The sequence below is a fragment of the Diospyros lotus genome, chromosome 1 (genome assembly GCF_014633365.1).
Source record: "Diospyros lotus cultivar Yz01 chromosome 1, ASM1463336v1, whole genome shotgun sequence".
Taxonomy (NCBI): Eukaryota; Viridiplantae; Streptophyta; class Magnoliopsida; order Ericales; family Ebenaceae; genus Diospyros; species Diospyros lotus.
Genome location: NC_068338.1, coordinates 23,438,286 through 23,461,051, shown reverse-complemented (window position 1 = coordinate 23,461,051; position 22,766 = coordinate 23,438,286). Strand labels below are relative to the sequence as shown.

Sequence of the window (22,766 nt, the reverse complement as noted above, 5' to 3'; positions counted from 1 at the left end):
TCAACATAAACAATAAGAGTTGTGACTGAACCTGAACCTAAACCTGAGTGCTTTATGAATAGAGTGTGGTCCCCTTAGCTCGGTTTGTAACCCATGGCCTGCATTACTTTGGAAAATCTCCTGAACCAAGATCTAGGCGAATGTTTTAGCCTATATAGTGCCTTTTTGAGTTTTCAAACCTTAGTCCCAGGTTTGTTTTTGTTGAATCTTGGGGGTATGTCCATGTAAATTTCCTCCTCAAGATCTCCGTGCAAAAAAGCATTATTCAACATCAAACTGTAGTAAGGGCCAGTCAAAGTTAGCTACTAGGGATAAAAGAATTCTCATTATGTTCATCTTGGCTACCAGGGCAAAGGCTTCTTGGTAGTCTAATCCATATGTTTGGGTGTAACCTTTAGCTACCAACCTAACTTTGTATCGTTCAAGTGTCTCATTTTCTTTATACATGATCGTGAAGACCCATTTGCACCCAACACGTTTCTTCCCTTTTGGTAAATCCACAATCTCCCATGTATTATTCTTCTCCAGGGCTTGCATTTCAACATCCACGGCATTCCTTCAATTTTCACAGTTTAAAGCCTCTGATAAAGTGGTAGGAATGGATGTTGTATGTATGTATGTTTGTAAGAAAACTTCTATGAGATGGAGAGCATCTTTTAAAGGATACAAAGTGAGATAATGGATATAAGGGATATTTTGTGCACTCTTTAATTTCTTTCCTTAGTGCTGTAGGCAGGTCAATATCAGCAATAGAATCAACATTAAAAGGTGATCCAATAGATGTTACCTCATTTCCAGACGTTGGAGCTTATGATAGGTGTAGCCTTGGTTCGGATTCTAGATTATTCCTTCTTGAGTAAATCTGAAAAAAATGTTTGTCAGTGGTGGTCTCTCCCCCTGCAATTTGGAGACTAGGTTGGAGGGAGGATCTAGGTTCATGAGTTGGTGGAGTAGAGTTAAGTGTAGGTTTGGATAGAGGTTTAGGTTCAAATGTAGGTTGGTCGAGTATAGGTTTAGGAGTTGGTAGTAAGTTAAGAAGGAACAACTTATCCTTATCTTTCATACTTGGGGTCTCCCTTTGAAGAGAAGGGTGAGTAAAATAGGGTTCAATCTCAACAAAGGTAACATCCGCAGAAACCAAAAATTTTATAGTCGGAAGATGATAGCATTTGTACCCTTTTTGTGTAGAAGAAAAGCCCACAAAGACACACTTAAGAGCTCTAGTATGCAACTTCCCCCAATGAGGACTGTGAACATGAACAAATGAAACACACCCGAATACATTATGACTAAGCTGATTCATGGTAGGAAGAGCAGGATAGAAGTGGAATAAAATGACCATTGGAGTCTGAAAATGTAACACTCGGGAGGGTAATCAGTCGATGACATGAGTGGCTATGAAGACAACTTCCCCTCGAAATTATTTAGGCACATTTTTGTGAAAGAACAATGCCCTAGTAGTATGTAGGAGATGATTGTTCTTTTGTTCTGCCCATTTCGTTGAGAGGTAGAAACACATGAAGACTCATGAATAACTCCCTAACAACAACAACAACATATCTAGTCTTTATCCCACTATGTGGGGTCGGCTACATGAATTCTAGACTTCCATATATTTATGTCTTTTGTCATATCTTCATTTAGACCCATACACTTCATATCAAACTTTAATGTCTCTCTCAAAATCTTCTTGGGTCTGCCTCTATCTCTTTTTTTGATTAATTGTTCCATTTCATCAACTCTTCTCATAATAGCGTTTCTTAGTCTCATTCTCATATGACTAAACCATCTTAGTTTAGTCTCTCTCATCTTTTCCTCGATTGGCACTACTCCTACCTTATTACGAATAACCTCATTTCTAATTTTATCTTTTTTTATATGGCCGCACATCCATCTTAGCATCCTCATCTCCGCTACACTCGTCTTTTGCTCGTGCTGGTATTTGACTGCCCAACATTTTGAGCCATACAACCAGACTGGTCTTATAGCTGTCCTATAGAATTTTCCTTTCTGTTTTAATGGGATTTTACCATCACATAAAATCCCCAATACATTTCTCTATTTTAGCCAACCTGCCTTAATTCTATGCGTGACATCCTCGTGAATTTCTCCATCTTTTCGAATCACTGATCCCAAATATCGAAAATGATCTTTTCTTTGTAAGATTTAGTCTTCCAATTTTATTATAACATCCTCCACTCTTGCATTCTTACTAAATTTACATTCCATATATTATGTTTTCCTTTTACTTAATTTAAATCCCTTAGATTCTAAATTGTTTCTCCACAACTCAAGCTTAGTGTTCACTCCCTTCTTTGTTTCATCCACCAACACTATGTCATCTGCAAATAGCATACACCATGACACCTCTGTCTGAATGTGTTTAGTGAGTTCATCCATTACTAAAGCAAATAAGTATGGACTTAGTGCAGAACCTTGATGCAGTCCCATTGTAATTTTAAACGGTTCGGTATCCATTCTGCATGTTCTGACCCTTGTCTCTACACTATGATACATGTCATTAAGGGCTTGTATATAGGCTATTCAGACTCATTTTTTCTCTAAAACCCTCCATAATACTTCTCTAAGGACCCTATGCTAGGCCTTTTCTAGATCTATAGACACCATATGTAGGACCTTCTGATGATCCCGATACCTTTCCATTAGGCGCCTCAGTAGGTATATAGCTTCCATTGTTGACCTACCAGGCATAAAACCAAACTGATTTTCCAAGACATTTGTTTCTTTTCTGAACCTCTACTCTATTACTCTCTTCCAGAGTTTTATGGTATGACTCATTAACTTAATTCCTCTGTAATTTTCACAGTTTTGAACATCTCATTCGTTCATGTATATAGGAACCAAAGTATTCTTCCTCCACTCATTTGGCATCTTTTTCGATTTAAGGATCGTGTTAAATAATTTCGTTAGCCAAGAGATGCCCTCTTCTCCCAAGCATTTCTATGCTTCTATTGGTATATTATCCGGTCCCACTGCCTTATGATTTTTTATTTTTTTTAATAATTGCTTTATTTCATTTGAACTTATGCGTTGATAAAATGTATAGCTCACGTTTCCTTCGGAGTTACTAAGATGTCCCAACCTAACTCTTGTGTCCCCACCATTATTGAATAATTTTATGAAATACTCCTTCCATTTCTCCTTAATTGCTCCCTCATTCACTAATACATTTTGGTTTTCATCTTTTATGCATTTCACTTGGTTTAGATTCCTTGTTTTTCTTTCTCTTGCTTTAGCTAATTTATATATATCCCTTTCTCCATATTTTGTATCAAGTCGTTTATATAGATTCTCATATGCTTTTGACCTTGCTTCACTAACAGCTCTTTTTGCTGTCTTTTTCGCTTCTTTATAATTTTTTAGGTTTTCTTCATTGTTGCACTGATATACAACCTTATAGCAAGTTTTCTTATTTCTAATTTTCAATTGTACCTCTTCATTCCACCACCACGACTCCTTAAGGTTTGGGGCTCTACCATTTGTCTGTCCAAGGACTACCTTTGTCGTGCTTATTAGGGCAGTAGCCATTTCCCTCCACATTTGGTTTGCCTGTCCTTCTCCATTCCATTCCTTTCTACCCCTTAATTTTTCTTTGAAGATTAGTTGTTTCTCCCTTTTTAAATCCCACCACCTAATTCTTGGATTTTGTTTTATGTGATTTTTTCTCTTTCAATTTCTTACTTGGACGTCAAGTACCAAAAGTCTATGTTGAGTAGTCAAACACTCCCCCGGTATCACCTTACAATCCCTACAACATAACCGATCCTCTTGTTTCATGAGTAAGTAATCTATTTGGGTGTTTGATGTGACATTTTTATATGTGATTAAGTGTTCATCCCGTTTTTTGAACCTAGTATTGGTTATGATAAGCCCATATGCCATAGCAAAATCTAGAATAGACTTGCCCTCATTATTAATTTCCCCGAATCCATACTGTCCATGTCCCTCTCTATAGCCGTTTCCGTCTCAACCCATGTGACCATTTAAGTCACCTCTTATAATCACTTTCTCTCCTCTTGGTATCATTTGTATGAGTCCCACTAGGTCCTCCCAGAATTTTGCTTTTACCTCCTCACCTAACCCCGCTTGTGGTGCATATGTACTAAAGATATTCATGGTCATTCTTCCTAGACCAACCTTCACCATAATAATCCTATTTCCTATTCTCTTTACATCCACTACCTCATCTACTAAGCTTTTATCCATAATAATCCCCACTCCATTTTTTGCTCGATCATTTCCTGTGTACCATATTTTATATCTAGTTTATGATAAAGTTTTTACTTTTTTCCCTACCCATCTCGTCTCTTAAAGGCAAATAATATTAATCTTTCTCCTAATCATCACATCTACCACTTCCATAGTTTTGCTTGTTAATGTTCTTATGTTCCACGACCCAATTCTTAATCTATGATTTTGGTTTTGGCTTTAGCTTTGACTTTGAATTTGATTTTGTTTTTTATTTTGGACTAGCTTTTTTACCCACATTCGTCCAAGCATATGCGAGGACCCTTGCTCGTTTGTCACTACATCCAGGTGTCGATGCAATGGCCCTAGCTCACTTGACACTATACGCAGGCAGTGTAGCGTGTCGCTATGAAGGGTTACACTCCAACGATTTTTTATTATTTGTCTAGAGTTCATGTTTTGGATCCGACTAGGTTTTACGTTGGTTGTCGGCTACCTAACACAACTCTCCTCCTTTATCTGGGCTTGGGACTGGCAGTGGATAACATCCCCAGGCTGAGTTTCATGAATAACTCCATGTTGAAGGAAATAGGTGGAAAGGGTTTGGTAGAAATAATCCCTTACATTGTCTGACCTAAACCATTTGTTTTGTGCCCCAAATTGATTGTGGATCATAGAAAAGAAATTGGGGAGAACATCACTCAAATCATATTTAGATTTAAGAAGAAAGATCCATGTAATCCTTGTGTAATCATTAATACGAAACAAACCAACGTGCCCCATAAACATTTGGAATCGTTGATGGACCCCATACATCACTATGAATCAATTCAAAAGGAGTATGAGATCTGCTATTACTAGCAAGAAAAACAACACGTCTGTGTTTGGCAAACTCGTAGACATCACAATGAAACTATCTAATATCAAGGTTTTTAAACAAAGAAGAAAATAGGATTTTAAAAGTGGAAAAAGCAAGATGTGCCACCTAGTAATGATGCAGCTAAATAGTGTCATTGGGGGATATATGTGGTTCTAAAAGGCATGTTAAGGGCTGGTTCCACCTGCCAACTGGTACTTTTTCAAATTTCTTAAGATAGTATAAGACATCCCATTCCTTAGCATGTCCAATCATCAATCCCAAGTCCTTGTCCTGAAACACACAACAAGAAGGGAGAAAAATCACTTTGCAATTGACATCATAGGATAGTTTGGATACAAAGAGAAGGTTGGTAGATAGTTTAGGCACATGAAGGACATTTTTGGGGGTCAGGGAATGACTGATTTTAATCTTTCTTATTCTAACTATTGTGATCAAAGAACCATCAGCTGTAGCAATTTTTCGATTGCTAGAACAAGGTGAGTATGAGTGAAAAAACCGGGAGGAAGGAGTCATATGGTCAGTGGTTTCGGAGTCAATAATCCATAAGTCTTTAAAGGATGTATCAGAGACATTTAAAGCATGGGAATTTGAAGGTTTACTTGAATGTAATAATGAGCAGGTACCTAAAAATGAGGGTTTTTCAATAGTACTTAAGAAGTATTACAACCTTTCAATCTTCTCCTTATTGAATTCCTTTGGTTCGTGGGATTGTTCTTCTCCTTGTGGGGTTGCCATATTGACATACCCCTGGCTCCGATGCTGCTGTTGTCCACCTTTATTTCCCCATTCTTTGTGTTGAGGTTTGCTTAGAGTTTTTCAATTGGAAGATCATGGGAGCGTTGATGGCTTTCGGATGGAAGCTATTAGACAGTTAGGGTTTTTTAAACCAAAGTGTAATTAATGTATCTTTGGGGTCTAACTGTAATATTCCATATTTGATTAGTTATATGGGGGGTTCCGCCTCCTCTATAAATAAGAGGGCAAGGCAGCAGTCTAGTATGATCATCTTCTTTCTTTTCAAGTTCTCGGTTACTATTGTGAGTACTTTTGTTCTAGAGAAACTGAGACTTGTGTATTGAGTTCTTGGGCTTTCTTGGAGTGAACAAGGGATTGTGCTTGAGTGATAAGATTGAAAGAGGGCTTGGGTTTTGTACTGATCAGTTTCTTCTCAATAAAAGCTGCTCGATTGGGGTGTTGGACTGTTGGATGTACAGCTAATTAAATTGGCTTGAACTAGGATAAATCTGTTGTGTCTCCTTTATGGTTTGATCTTTTCAATTCTATTAATTTCTTTCTGTTGTTCATTTTTCTATTCTTATATTTCCACTGCACCTGAGAGTGTTGGAAAGGGTTTATGAGAGGTTTTTCTCGCCCAAGGGTATACTCAAGAGTCCTAAGGTTAACACTTTGCTCAGTGGCTTCCCATGCAGCTTCCAACACATCTCCCTAGTATGCCTTAGTTTCTTGTAGAAAGTACACCACATATTCTCATTGTTGCTGTCTCTACCTGTGGATTTGAGACCTACTTTTCCATTCTCTCCAATCAATTGGTCCTTCTTAAACCCACGACTTCCTCCATTTGCCACCATTGTTGAGGCCTCAACTGGTTTTGTGTCCAACATGACACCGCGCCTGCTTTTCTTAACTAGAATAATCAAAATCACTTCATTAAGTGAAGGTAAGTCATCTTGGCCTAGGATTTGAACCCTCACTTGATCATACTCCACGTTGAGGCTTTCAAGAAAATCGTAGGTGCGATCTTTGTCTGTGAAAGCTTTAAAGGTGGCTGAATCATCATTATTCTTTATCTCAATTACCTGAAAATGATCCATCTCTTGCCGGAGTCCCTTTAGGAAATTGGCATATTTAGTGATAATTTTGTTTCTTTGCTTCACTGCAGCTATTTTGGTCTTCAATTCGTAAATCTAGGTTGGGTTGCATTTTTAACCTTCGAGTAGGTTTGTTAGATAGACTCCCAAACCTCCTTTGCTGTTGATAGAAACATGTAGGTGTCACTGATTTCATCGAACTCCACAACCATGCAATGATCATGGAATCTTCTTAATCTCAGGTCACATAAGCTAGATCTTCCTTCCTTGGTCCAGTCCCTATAATATGACTAATCTTCTCTTTCCTTTTCAAAACAATTCAAATCAATTGGGACCATTTAAGATAATTTCTCCCATCCAACCAATAGACAACATTGATTTGTTGTAGTTCTCTCAACGACTGAAGCAACAAAAGTGTCGGTGTTTCTCTTGTGTCATGGGAACTAACTTCATCAGTGGTGGTTGACATTTCTAGTTAGTGGGAAGGGCTAAGAAAAGAATGACAAATAAGGTACTATCGCAGCAATGAAGGGTGTTGGTGATAGATGGAGTAGCAGGTAAGGCTGGGCAATAATGAAGGTTGTTGGTGGTAGGCTGTTGGTAGCAGCAGAAGGGCAGTTGGCGATGAAGGCTCGAAAAAGAAAGTCTTAATCACACATATGATTACAGCCTTGATTCACAACACCAACATATAGGACACATGAATGCCCTCCCCCCACCCCACCCCAACCCAAATCCCCATTTTACCACTCTCTCTTTAACCAAGGTGTGTGTCAATGAAGAACCAAAACCATGCCATTAAACCCTCATTTATGTCAGGTAATGTCACCTCAACGAGAAGATCTTGGATTTGAGCACGTGGAGAATCTAGAAGGTTAAGGATGGTGTCAACAAGCCATTTTGAAACCTAGGTGAGTTTGATGCTCTGGGCTTTCTTTTCTTTTTATTGAAAGAAGGTTAGATTTCTTCATCTTTTGTTTTTTCTCTCTTTTTAATCTTGGGACTTTACGCAGCCCTGGGAACCTCTCTCTTTCTCATCTTCTTTCATCACTTTATTTCCTCTATGTCTTTTACCAAAAGTGGCCCTTCTCCAAATTCTTACTAGGTTTTGCCAAAATTGGGCAATCAAATTTCTCTAAGAAACTCTAGTCCATGGAACCCTGGGAAAACAGGGATGGGATAACCATGACTTTGATAGGATATTCCAACCCCAAATGAGATAAACCAAAACGAGCATGGGGTTTCCTAATCGAGACTTGACTTGCCAACCTAGTTAAAGTACCCAACCTGATCCAGATCTAACCTAGTAATCTAAACCACACCATATCTGAGTCCAGATCTAAACCCAAACTTGACTTGCAGACCCGGTTGAGTGGGTTGACTATGACTATTAGTGTTGTCTTTCACTAAAACCCATTTTCATCCAATTTTAACTCTTTTTTGTACCAAATCTATCCAAAGCCTAACATAAAAATCAACAAAATATTAAGACAGTTATGTCATGCATTCTTTAGTTATAGATTAGTATTCATTGCTTAGGTTATTAAGATTAGGGGCTAGGTTAGAACACAACCTAGGGTTTGTTAGCGAACCTATGTTAGGTTATTTGGTATTATTTTGATAGTATTTTTAATTTATTGTTATAGGTTATTTATTGTCAGAAATGCCCACGTGAGGCCTAGTTGAGCGCACCCTTATATTTCATCGTTAAATGGTTTTCTTGACAAACATGGCATTCCAATGCATTAAATTGCATTCTTCTTTCAAACATACATACATACATATATATATCTACGTTTTATACATATTATACCTCGCTTAGAATAACATAAAGCCCATTTTCATATACGTAGAATTTTGTTTCCTTTAAAAACCTTGGGGAACAAGCTTACATTGGACATCAATTGTATATGACATGATTGGAACTATTTAATTGTATGGATAAAGACCGCTGGTATGTTATGGCAATTATTGATAGTCAAATGCTTAAGCTACTGGATGATTTTTTGATATTTGAAAAATGAAAATGATATATGGATCAAGGGTATTATCAGATGTGTTTTTTGGTTATAAATTTGAAATAATAAAAACCTATTTACCTTAAATCATTATAGTCATTCCTTACAAGGCACCTATGTTCTATTATATACACATCTATATAATTTGGGAGGAGTCTAGTTAGGACATTCTCTCTAACAGCAAGGAATGTTAGACATAGTGCACTGTGTTTGACCCCAATTATCAAGGAATTGCTAACCCTGTGCATTCACCAACACACATGGCTTTGTTTTGAGCCGTGTGGTCAGGTACTAGTCAACAATGATATCGCTAACCCTCAGGCGTATGCCTGCCCAATTTGTTTTATTGTGTGTCATGACCCTAGGAGAAATAAAAAGGCATTATTGTAATAGGGTTATAATAGTTTGTTAGGAGATATTTTGTAAGTTGTTAGGAGCACATGGGTGCTGTTAGGGTTAGGAAATCAGTTAGCAGCTAGTTATGTATATAAAAAAGGCTACTTGTAAGAGGATGGGCATTATGTGTGAAATGAAGTTGAATTCCTTCCTTCCTAATTCTCTCTATCCCTCTCTCGTTTCTCTCTAATTCCCCCTCCCTTTTCTGTTGATTTCTCTCCCTCTTTCAATTCTATTATTTTGATTTCTCCCCCTAATTCCAATCACAACCCTAGGTAACCCTATGAATGTGACAAATGGTATCAGAGCCCAGCGGTCCTTGGCGACTAAGCTGAAATTCTAGCGAGTAAGGAATCAGTTTGGAAGTGAATGTTGCATCACGGTGATCGCTGTTAGAACTTGGAGCGATGGCGATTGTGCAAGGGGTTTTTGGCAATTTGGTCAAATTAAAGAATCGAGTCTAGGAGCGGTTGCTACATCAGGACAATTGCAGTTAGAACTTGGGCGACTTGTGCAGGAGGTTTCTGGTGATTTTGGAGTCTAAAGTGATTGCGATTTGGAGAAGGAAGGTGTTGTGGTCGTACCATTGCGGTCACTGATTAACGATGAAATTTGAGGAAGGATTTGAGAGGAGGATGGCTAAAGGTGAGGACTAGATTCACTTTGGAGGTGACTTTGAAGGACTGTAACAGAGCCAATTGAATCACAGGAAGCTGATTCTCGACAACTGCATCAATTAATCCTAAAGGACCTAGAATCATAGTCGATCTCAAAAGTGGAGCAGTGAAGCAGAGCCACGATTCTCAGAAGCTCTTCGTATGTCAATTTCTAGAAGCTAATCATAGATTAGCGATTTTTAGAGTTGTAACAGGCCAACGATTATCGGAAGGGATTTTCTAAAAGCAAGGCAATTCCGAGCATGAATGTGTGATTTAAGAGGGCAACCTCACAAGTAGAGTTGCGCAACAGGTTTATGAAATCCATGGTGAGCAGCAAATCCGATTGAAGCTGCTAGAGCCAAGCAATCCCCATCTAACTCAAACCTGAGCAAGCAAGTCGACGAGAGTCCGTCGAAGGTGGTGACGCAAACAAACAAGGGAGTTCCGACAGTGACTCCAAGAAGATCACAATAGAGACAATGGTTCTCTGGCCCTTGGACAGTGATTGGGTGAGAGACGAAGGCACCGATTCCGACGGGAAAGGAAGTCACGATTGAACTAGAGCTGATCAATCTTTGGGCTGTCGCGATTTCGAAGGTGAAACAAACTAGCGATTTCAATTGTGATTTTAGATCTAGTCGTTGCATGTGCAATTGGTTGAGCCGAACTCAGGATTGCTGAATTTAGACTTGAGAAAGGCGATCAATTCCCCTAGGAGACTGTTGTGAAGGGATTAACTATCCAATGGATCTAGGTTGTTGCTTGTGAGGCGATTTATGATCGATTCTTGGCGGCAACAAAAACCAATTGTGCCTTTGGAAAGATTGCAGCGGAGCAAGTTGATTTACGAAATATTTTCAAAGAAAATTAAACTGTGGAGATGGTTGCAGGACTTAGTGGAAGTGCACAGTCAAGGGAGAAAACATTCAAGGAGGAATGAGTCGCAATGAGAAATGAATTCGATAACCTCAAACAAAAGGTGGATAACTTAATGATTCTATTCTCACAGAAATTTCAGGTTAGTGTTCCCGTTGAATGCTTCTCTAAGGAGTACTCTTTTTTCCTAAATCAACTTAGAGATGAATTTAATAACCTAACGCAAGAAGGGTCAATCATGGATTATAAGGTCATTTTTTTGTAATTGAAAGCGCTAATGCTTAATTTTCAACCAACCTTGAAGGAACCTTACTTCGTGTTGAAATTCATTGATGGTCTTAACGACGTGTTGACACCTATTGTGAGAATAATGTGCCCTACTATGGTAGAACAAGTGGCAAAGAGGGCAAGACTTCATGAAACGGCATTGGAAGCCATTTCTAGAAAGCACAAAAGTCAGAAGGCAGCCTAATGGTTAGTCTAAGAGCAGCTAGCAGATTGGAGGTATTCTTAAGATTGCTGAAGCCCTCAGATTTGGATTGGTTGTTGCAAGAAGTGAGGAAATACCTGAAATGGAGCAGGTCATTCAAGATGACAAGGGAGGAAGGGAAGCTATTGGAGGAATTATTGAGGCTCCAATGGAGGAGAAAGATGTTGAAATGAATCATGTTACACTTACCAAGAAATTCAAAAGACAACCAATAAATCATGATGAAGTAGTATGGGAACAAAACATTGATTCATTTGTTATACTGACTAAAGATCATGTCGAAGATGAGTTGGACCAGGATCTTGACCCTACCGAAATGGTTGGAGTTTCCTTAGATCATACTAGCCAAGTTGGTTTCTATTCTTACACTGTGTCGGAAATTGAGGAGGGGTGGCCAATGATTGATGAAAAGGCTGATAGGCATTGCTTAAGGGCTGTCTTCTCGGAGTTGTGGCAACCAATTGGAACAACTATGGAGAGGCATATTGTTCTTTTTGATCTTAAACACATAGATAAACTTCCTACAACACGTGTTGCTGAATTTCCAAATCTGATATCCTTGTTACAGGGCTTAATGTACCCAAGTCCTACAGATCTTCCACCTGCCACTGAACTACTCCAACATGCTTTACCCAAAGACCACCATGAGAACGTCAGAAGATTAATTTTGGCTAGGAAGGATACTTTGCCTATCCTATACGCAGATTTTGACACAGAAGTTTGGGCCCTGGTGTCGCACTAGCAGTGGAAGTAATCAAACAGCATTGCACTAAGCATTTGGAGATAATACCTATGAGGTGGATGGGAGATTCTCCACAGCTAAATAGGGGTGTTGTCAAACTTTTGATTCATGGAGGAGACAAGATTGAGCTTGGCCATGAGCTGCAATTACCCTTTGTGAATTAGGTTGTTGCAGTTGGGAAGATGTTGAAAGAAAAGGTTGTTGCTAGACTACTAATTGCTACCATGCACTGGCATAATTCATGTATGAAGACCCAAGACATTGCCGGGATTGACAAATTAGTGGGAAAAGAGAACCTTTGCATGGAGATCTGCGAAAACAGTTTACCAGTGCAAGAAAAGCAAAAGAGAAGGAACATAAAAGCAAAGAGGAATGAGCCTAGAAGGAGAAAGAGAGAAAAAGAGATTAAACAGACAGTGAGAATGGGAATTTGATGAAGAAACAGCGGTTCAACAGTAATGAGTTTCTTGAGGACAAGAAACCTTTTAAGGTGAGGGGGAATTGTCATGACCCTATGAGCAATAGAGGGGTATTATTGTAATAGCGTTATAATAGTTTATGTGGAGATATTTTGTAAGTTGTTAGGAGCACATGGGTGCTGTTAGGATTAGGAAATCAATTAGTAGCTAGCTATGCCTATAAAAAGGCTACTTGTAAGAGGATGGACATCATGTGTGCAATGAAGTTGAATTACTGACTTCCTAATTCTCTATATCCCTCTCCCGTTTCTCTCTAATCCTCCCCCCCCCCCCCCTCCTTTTCTATTGATTTCTCTCCCTCATTCAGTTCTATTATTCTGATTTCTCCTCATAATTCCAATCACAACCCTAGGTAACCCTGGGAATGTGACATTGTCCAGCTAAGCTTACTCCAATAAAGTTTTTCGTAGTAATTTCAACTACTTAAAAATCTATGTATAAATTACATAAAATAGTATCTCAAACTCTAAAGAAAGAAAACCATTGCATGCCACCAATCACACATGTTTTCCACAAATAAATTCTTTTCATAATTTGCATCTGCTTGTTTTCCGACCATTCTAGTATTAGATTATTTGTTGTGATGTTAGTGTGATTCATTCTGCATATTGTTGTGTCAAGACCTAGTCTTGAACCTAGGGTTTTCAGCATAAAAATGAGAGAGAAGAGTGGAAGAAAGAAACAGAGAGAAAGTGGAGAGAAAACAGAGAGAGAACAGAGAAAATTTAGAGAGAAATGAGAAATTGAATTCAATTCTTAATTGATTCTCCAAATAGGTTGATTAGCTTTATATATAGCTACCCAATTGTCATGACCCAAGGACATAGTAGTAATTACATAATAAATGAATTTCTTTTAGTTGCATTGTAGTTGTAGCGGTTGGTACCTAAAAAGACAATTGCCTTCAGCTGTATTGATTTGAATATTTGGCAGCCCTATTGGCGCCAAACCTTAGTACCAAATCAATATATAAGGCTGATCCAATCTAATTCAAGTCATACAAGAATATTATTGAATGAAATATGATTTTAATCTCTCTTAATATCCCTCTCTTTCTCTTAGTTCTCCCTAATCTCTCTCGCTGTTTCTGTTTTTCTCAATTTCCCTCCCTTTTCTTTTGATCTATCTCCCCCCAATTCCTTCCAATTATCTCTTGAACCCTAGGTACATGGCAATTTGGTATCAGTGAGGTTAATCCTTGGCTGTGATTTTGATTCGATTTGAAGGCAAGTAGGCAAGGTGAAGTCAGATGATTCTTAGCGGAAACGGTTGAGTTGCGGCTTTCGGTGATTACAACAGATTTGAAGTAATTCTTGCTCTGAGTCTTGAAGACAAAGTCGGTAGTTGACTCTCAATTGTGAAATCTGGTAAGTGTTGTTCGGCTTTTGGAGGCGGGTAGGCCAGGTGATTACGACAGTAATTTCGACGAGTATAGGAAACTGTTGCAACAGGCAAAACAAGAGGTGATTTCAACTGCGTTTTCCGACACTCCTTGGCGATTGTGAATTCTAATAATTTGGTTCGGAATTGAAAGATGACACAGATTCTGACATCCTTGGAAGCTGGGCGCAGGCAATTTTCAAGAAGTTGCAACAAAGACGATCAATTTTAGGGGACTGCTTCAAGAGACTGTTCCTGTAGATTTAGACGATTTCAAGAGGTGATTATCAAGAAACAGTTTCATAGGTGATTTCAGGTGACTCTAAATCTAGGCGAGGATTAGAACCAGAATAAGTTTCTGGCCAACAATTCCTCTAGTGATCAATCCACCCATGGCCGATGGCACCCGAATGAAGCAAATGAAGTCCCAGTTGTAGCAGGTGACAACGACAGTGGTGAAGATGCAGAGTCGCATGGGATAGAGGAGATGATTGGAACGGTGGTGGATAAGAAGTTGGGCGTTGTCATGGATTGGTTGCGCGATTATATGCGCAATCAGATGTGAGAGGAGATGCAGGAGCAGAGAAACATGCTACGTGAATGGATGCAATAATTCATGCTCATGTTCTCTAGCCAACATCAGGTAAGGATTTCACCTGATTTTCCCCCTAAAGATAGGCTAGAACCAATTCTTCCAGGAATTGGAACTAACAACCGGATGGCCGAGTCCTCGAAGTTTGAGGTCGAACCAGCCACCGTGGGCGAAAATGTGGTGGAAAGGTAGCAGGAGACACAAGTCACCCCACATCAACCCAGTTTTTCGGTACCAAAACTAGAATTACCTCTATTTAAAGGACAAAACCTAGGTGGTGGGTAAGGCGATGCGAGAAGTTGTTTAGCATCCACCAAGTGGCCAAAAAGCAGAGGGTTACCTTGGCATCTACCTATCTAAACGACGTAGGGGATATGTGGTTCCAGGGATGGTCTAGAGTTAGAGATGGTTGCAATTGGGATGAATTTGTTAAAAGGGTTGTGTGAGAGATTTGGAGATCGCGGCATGACGAATATAGTAGAAGAATTGAACAAGTTGAAACAGGATGGGACAGTACAGGAATATCAACTCAAATTTGGGGAGTTGAAGTCACACATGATGAGTCGCAATGCATACATGATTGAGGAATACTTCGTCTCGAGCTTTTTCAATGGCTTAAGCAATGAACTTAGGCCAACGGTGAAGATGTTGAAGCCTAAGACAGTGTAAGAAGTAGCAGAGGGTGCTTCACTACAAGAGCTATCGGTGGAAGCCCTTATGACAAAACACCAACTCCTAATCGAAATTGATCCAGCAAATAGTTCACATCTAGAAGGGAATCCTAGTCACAGGGTTTATTCTAATCCCAATTCAACCAAGTCTCTTTTGATGGAACAAAGGAGACAAGCAGGGCTGTGCTATTGATGTGGAGAACAGCTTAGCCTAGGTCACATGTATAGGAAACAGTTACTATATATGGAAGGGCTGGAAGATGGAAAAGAAGAAAAAGAGCAAGTTGGGATTGGGTGAAGAAACGAGACTAATTGCAGCAAGTTCTTGGGGACAAGAACTTTCTCTAAGGGGGAAAAATTGTCATGACCCAAGAACATAGTAGTAATTAGATAATAGATGAATTTCTTTTAGTTGCATTGCAGTTGTAGCAATTGGTACCTAAAAGACAACTACCTTCAACTATATTGATTTGAATATTTGGTAGCCTTGTTGGCGCCAACCTTTGCTGCCGGATCAGTATATAAGGATGATCCAATCTAATTCAAGTCATACAAGAATATTATTGAATGAAATTTGATTTCAATCTCTCTCAATTTCCCTCTCTTTCTCTCGATTCTCCCTAATCTCTCTCACTGTTTCTATTCTTCTCAATTTCCCTTCCTTTTCTTCTGATATACCTCCCCCCAATTCCTTCCAATTATCTCTTGAACCCTAGGTACATGGCACCAATCAATAGTTACAAATCAGTTACAACCTGTAACTGATCTTTTGCAGAAATAATCTGCTACAACTAATATAAAAAATACAATTCTACAGCCTACTTTAACCTATGAACTCGACATGTTACCATTAAAGATTTTGGTTTTTGGTTAACATTGGAAGGTCTTTGTCACTTTAACTGAGTAGCAAATAGTTTTGGTATCTACATACTTGGATGTCTGCTTTTGGATACACAGACATTGTTTATAACATATTGTATATTTTTTACCATGGTGAAAGGATGATTTAGACATGACTTGTGATTATCAATCTATATTGACATTTCCATTTATCCAGTTATGATGTTATTCATGTATATAGACATCTGTAATAGGTTCGAATTGGACTCTTAAGGCTTACCTATTTGTTATTGTTAAGTTTTATGGTTATAGTCTAGGGTTAATCCTATGATAGAGCCCATGGCCCATTGTATTTGTATATATATATATAGGTGTATAGTCTATGAATGTAATTAAGTGATTTTATACATATTAAAAGCTAGGGTTTACTTTCTAAGCTTCACATGGTATCAGAGCCAAAATACAAACCCTAGCAGCCACCATACAAACCCTAGCTGCCGCCGCCCCTGACATCACCGACGAACACCATCGGTCGCGTCGCCACCGACTGCCGCAGCCTGTCATGCCACCGCCGTCGCTGCCCATTGCGTTTCTACCGCGCGCGCGCTGCTGGTCAGCCACGGGTCTTCACCGTCCGACCATCGATCACGCACACCACCACCACTGTTGTGTTCGCTGGCCTCCGATCTATTGACCCTAGGAGGATCGTCGCTGTTGCGGCCGCCACGCGCCGCCTCTCTCGCACTGTTCACGGAGACGTTTTTGCTCCGATCTCTCTTACTAGTGCTTCGATCGCAATGTCGTCTTCACCATTGGACTCGCCTCCTTCAGTTCATCCCAGCACCGGTGGTTTCGTCGCCATTCGCAGCCGCCGGTCACCGACATCCGCCATCTGTCGTCGCTCTAGCACACCTGTTCTCTATGCTGGATCATCCAGCCTTTATTTTTTCGACTTATTTAACCCTTTTGTTTCAGATCTGTTGATCTTGTAGGGCTCCCTTTTATCCAACATGGCTGGTACTAGTAAATCTGGCTCCTTTTCTGGTATTGTCTCCCTCTCCAGCCATTGCTACTGAGAAGTTGATGGGTAGTTCCAATTATATCTCTTGGTCTAAGGCGGTTGAACTATGGTGTATGGGTCAAGGCTTACAGGATCATCTAACTATCAAGGCCGAGAATGTGACCATAAACAAACCTAAGTGGCAGAGAGTTGATGCTCTGTTGTGCAGTCTCCTGTGGCAGTCAATTGATCCCCCTCTTCATCCGATCTATACTAACTATACCACGTGCTGTGAATTGTGGGCTTAGGCCAAGGCGTTATACACTAATGACATTCAACGCCTGTATTCAGTGGTGTCTAATATGCTCAGTTTATGACAACAGGGTTTGACTCTTCCTAATTTTCTTGGTCGGATGGCCTCTATTAAAGCTGAATTTAATTCCTTGTTACCTGCTGGTAAGACTGCTGCGGAGGATTTAGCTCAGCGGGATAAGTTCTTCATAGTGTGTACTCTTGCTGCCATTGGTCCTGAGCTTGCTCCTGTTTGTGATCATATTCTTGCTAGTCCTATTGTACCTACTATGGATGAAGTGTATTCTCGTCTTCTTCGGGTTTCATCTGTTCCTACGGTGCCTCCCTCTTTTGCAGGTGATCATTCAATCATGGCTTCACAGGTTCAGAGTAGTGGCGAGCAGGGAGGAGATCATGGTAATCGGGGCAAACGCCTCAAGTGTAACTATTGTCACAAGTGGGGGCATACTAAGGAATAGTGTTATAAGTTACATGGCCGCCCTCCTCGTGTTAATGTTGCTCATGCTGATGGTTCTCGATCTGAGTCCTTTGATGGTCATCCACCGCAATCTGTCCTTCTCACTGGGGCTGACTATGATGAGAATCTCAAGTATAAGACGTCCCAGCAAACCTCATCCACAGTTGCTTCTGTCACCCACTCTGGTGATTCCACTGCCTGTCTCGCTCAGTCATCCTCTTCAGGACCATGGGTCCTGGACTCAGGTGCTTCTAACCATATCTCTGGTAATCCCCATTTGTTCTCTCATTTTACTAATTCTATTTCTTTACCTTCTGTAAAATTAGCCAATGGGTCCAAAGCGGTTGCTAAAGCTATTGGCACTACCAAACCCTTACCTTCTCTGCCTTTAGATTCTGTCCTTTATCTTCCTCATTGTCCCTTTAATCTTGTCTCTGTTAGTAAACTTACGTGTGCCTTAAATTGTTCTATCACCTTTGATGATCATTTTGTTACTATCCAGGATTGCGGTACGGGACAGATGATTGGCGTCGGATGTGAGTCGCAGGGTCTCTATCATCTCGACCTTCCTACATCGCCTATTGCTTGCTCGGTGACTGAGTCTCCTGCTCTTCTCCACAATTGTTTGGGACATCCTAGTTTGGCTAAGTTTCAGAAGATGATCCCCAGTTTATCTAGTTTGTCGTCTTTTCATTGTGAGTCTTGTCAACTTGGAAAACAATCTCACACTTCTTTTCCAAAGCGTGTCAATAATCAGGTTGTGTCCCCGTTTGCTTTAGTTCATTTCGATATTTGGGGTCCTAGTCGTGTCGTGTCTGTTTTGGGTTTTCAATATTTTGTAACGTTTATAGACGATTATTCTCGTTGCACATGGTTATATTTAATGAAAAATCGTTCTGAATTATTCTCAATTTTTGAATCCTTTTGTGCTGAAATCAAAACGCAATTTCATACATCTGTCCAAGTATTACGCAGTGACAAAGCCTTTGAATATTTTTCTATTCCCTTTATTACCTTTATGTCTTCTCAGGAGATCTTGCATCAATTGTCTTGTGCATATACACCATAGCAGAATGGGGTTGCTAAGCGTAAAAACAGACATTTGATTGAAACTGCTCGTACTCTTATTCTACATCATCATGTCCCCTTTCGCTTTTGGGCTGAAGCTGTCTTTGCTGCTTGCTATCTCATTAACAGGATGCCCTCATCAGTTCTTCAGCACCAAATTCCTCACTCTCTTGTTTTCTGATCAACCATTATATATTCTTCCTCCATGTGTCTTTGGTTGCACCTGTTTTGTCCATAATCTGTCTCCCAGTCAAGATAAATTGTCTGCTCGGTCCATCAAGTGCATTTTTCTTAGTTACTCTCGCCTTCAGAAGGGTTATCAGTGTTATTTTCCTGACATCCGCCGCTATTTTCTTTCGACGGATGTTACCTTCTTTGAGTCGTCTCCTTTCTACTCTTCGCCTCATTCCGAGTGTCAACCCATTTCTAAGGCCATCCCTCTTCCCGCGAGTCCTCCTGCTCCTATTCTCCATGTTCCTTCTTCTACCCTATTGCAGGTTTATCATCGGCGTCATTAGCCTCGGTCTCCTCCCGGTGGAGATGTTCCTGCGCCTTCTCCCGCATCTCCTACTACTTCAGCGACTCCTGCTGCCTCACATCTTACTCCAGTTTCTCCATCTGTCGCGGTCTTGCCTTCTAAGGATATGCTTCCTATTGCCCTTCGAAAAGGTACCTGTTCTTCTCCCAATCCTCATCCTATTTATAATTTTCTTAGCTATCACCGTCTCTCGTCTCTTTTTTGTGCTTTTGTGTTTTCCTTATCCTCTCTTTCAGTACCTAAGACTATTAGTGAGACACTTTCTGATCCGGGGTGGCGACAAGCAATGGTGGATGAGATGACTGCTTTGCATTCCAATGGTACTTGAGATTTGGTTCCTTTACCCCTAAGGAAATCTCTTGTCGGCTGTCGGTGGATCTATATTGTCAAGGTGGGTCCTGATGGGCAGGTTGATCGCCTCAAGGCTCGTTTGGTTGCCAAAGGGTATACTCAGGTTTTTGGCCTTGACTATGGTGACACTTTTTCCCCTGTTGCTAAGATGTTCTCTGTGCGTTTGTTTCTCTCTATAGCAACTATGTGCCACAAGCCGTTGTATCAACTGGACATTAAGAATGCCTTCTTACATTGTGAGCTTCAGGAGGAGATTTATATGGAGCAACCTCCTGGGTTTGTTGCTCTAAGGGAGTCTGGGCAGGTTTGTAAACTCCGTCGCTCACTATATGGGTTCAAGTAGTCTCCTCGAGCCTGGTCTGGTCGTTTCAGTGCTGTCATTCAAGACTTTGGTATGACTCGTAGTGAGTCTGATCATTCGATTTTTTATAAACACACATCACAGGGGAAGTATATATACTTGGTTGTCTATGTGGATGATATTGTTATTACCGGTGATGATCAGGATGGTATTATTCAGTTGAAAAAACATCTTTTCCATCATTTTCATACTAAGGACTTGGGGTTACTTAAATATTTTTTTGGCATAGAAGTTGCTCAGTCCAGTTCTGGTATTGTTATCTCTCAACGGAAGTATGTGTTAGACATTCTGGAAGAAACTGGGATGCTTGATTGTAAACCTATAGATTCTCCTATGGACCCTAATGTAAAGCTCTTACCAGGACAGGGGGAGCCTCTTGTTGATCCTGGAAGATATTGCAGGCTAGTCAGAAAACTTAATTATCTCACTATCACTTGCCCAGATATTTCTTTCTTAGTCAATGTTGTCAGTCAGTTTTTATAGTCTCCTTGTGATAGCCACTGGGATGCAGTAGTCCGGATTCTCAGGTATATTAAGGGAGCTCCAGGTAGAGGACTATTGTATGAGGACAGGGGTCATACTCAAGTAGTCGGATATTCTGATGCTGATTGGGCAGGTTCTCCTTCTGATAGATGGTCTACTTTAGGATATTGTGTTTTGGTTGAAAGAAACCTAGTATCTTGGAAAAGTAAGAAGCAGGAGGTTGTTGCTAAGTCGAGTGCTGAAGCAAAATATCGTGCTATGATCTTGGCAACGTGTGAATTTATCTAGTTAAAACAATTGCTTTAGGAGCTCAAGTTTGGGGAGATATCACAGATGAGATTAATTTGCGACAATCAAGCTGCATTACATATTGCTTCCAATCCAGTCTTTCATGAGAAGACCAAACATATCGAGACAGATTGTCACTTCATCCGAAAGAAGATTTTATCTAGCTGTATTACCACAGATTTTGTCAATTCCAATGATCAGTTAGCAGATGTCTTCACTAAATCTCTCAGGGGTCCTCAAATTGAGTATATTTGTAGCAAGCTTGGCGCATATGATATATATGCTCCAGCTTGAGGGGGAGTGTTGAGTTATATGGTTATAGTCTAGGGTTAATCCTATGATAGAGCCCATGGCCCATTGTATTTGTATATATATATAAGTGTATAGTCTATGAATTTAATTAAGTGGTTTTATACATATTAAAAGCTAGGGTTTACTTCCTAATCTTCACAATTATCATATCCAAATGAAGTGGGTGGCTTGCACGCATATCTAGATGGTAAACTTATTACCGTATAATATGTTTAACATGTCATTTTGATAATACTTTATCTCAGTTGGAGATAATCACAAGTACTACCATTTCTATGACCCAATTCCCAATCCAAAGCCTTAATTTCTTTAGGGACTATTAGCCCTCGAATGATTTCAGCAGGCCCAGAGGATGGATGGACTTGATTGATCAAATGTCAGAATGAAAATAAAGTCTTCTAAGCCACGAATGACATCTTTCAGAGTCATTCTGGATTTGATTCTTTACAGCTGTCTTCTACTTTCTCCACAGAAAACACAAACCTTTTGGACTAATAGCTGTACAAGTAGGCAACTCTCGTTAAGGTATAGGCATGAGTCTACACCAAGAAGTCTCCAATTGTGGGATGGTTTTATCAACAGAAACATGATAAAACAAGAATACAGAAACAGAAAAAATAATTAACTACAAGAGTGACAAAATAGAGGAATATAAAGGGTGCTATGTCGTGCATATCTACCACAAGTAAGCAGGAAAAGACTTGCATATTAATACATTTAAATAATACATTCACCTAGTACACATCTTCCCAGCAACCTGAGACTAAATACCAAATACATAAGGGTATTTATTTGTACCAAGAATACAGGAAAACCACCAAAAAAGATACTGATTGACTTTGATTCCAAGGAACTAAGGACATATGCATGTGCTTTTGAGTTAGTGTGGGTTAGTTCTTTGACCATGTCATGCCTCAATGATGGCAAGGATAGGACATGGTGACAGACTTTTCTAGATAATGCAATTGAATTGTAAAGAGTACTGCACAGAGAAGATCTTGTTAATATTTAAGCATACTTCTCAACATTATGCCCAGCTATTGCAGTTGAGTAAACAATAGGTGCCCATCCAAGAAGGCGTAGCTTCTCTCGAACATCTTGCTCATAATACATTGCAGTTTGCTGGTTTTTATTTGGTATTGTGTCCCATTTGTTTACTACAATCAGGCAACCCTTTCCTTCTCTTTCTATCCTTTCAGCAATCCTCCAATCCTAGGAAATTCAGGCAAAACAACAGAAGTTTACTAAAATGGATTATTTGGTAAAAGAAAAGAAAAGAAAAGAGATAAGAAGCAGAAGAACAATAAGCCAGAAACTCATGGAATTATAACACACTCCATATATCAGTCAATCATCAAAAAAGTTTTATTTTTGCATCTAACATAAGCCACTTGAACATTGGGCCTTTAGCAAATTTCAATATTATAGTACTTCAATACAGTAGGGTTGTGGTTGTAATATCATTTTCTACAACTAAAAAAGTTTCTTGAGGTCCAAACCAAGATTGCCTCTTAACAATGGAAAGACACAACAGT

General features: G+C 39.7%; 1 protein-coding gene across 2 annotated transcripts in view; it reads right to left on the bottom strand.

The window, feature by feature from the left end:
• The window catches only part of LOC127801364 (uncharacterized), a 70,766-nt gene that overhangs the window by 5,108 nt on the left and 42,892 nt on the right, over positions 1-22,766 (bottom strand). For both annotated transcript variants that reach the window (XM_052336395.1, XM_052336402.1), the window contains exon 9: positions 22,250-22,443. In XM_052336395.1, coding sequence (XP_052192355.1) covers positions 22,250-22,443 — 194 coding nt within the window. The remainder of the gene's footprint in view (positions 1-22,249; positions 22,444-22,766) is intronic.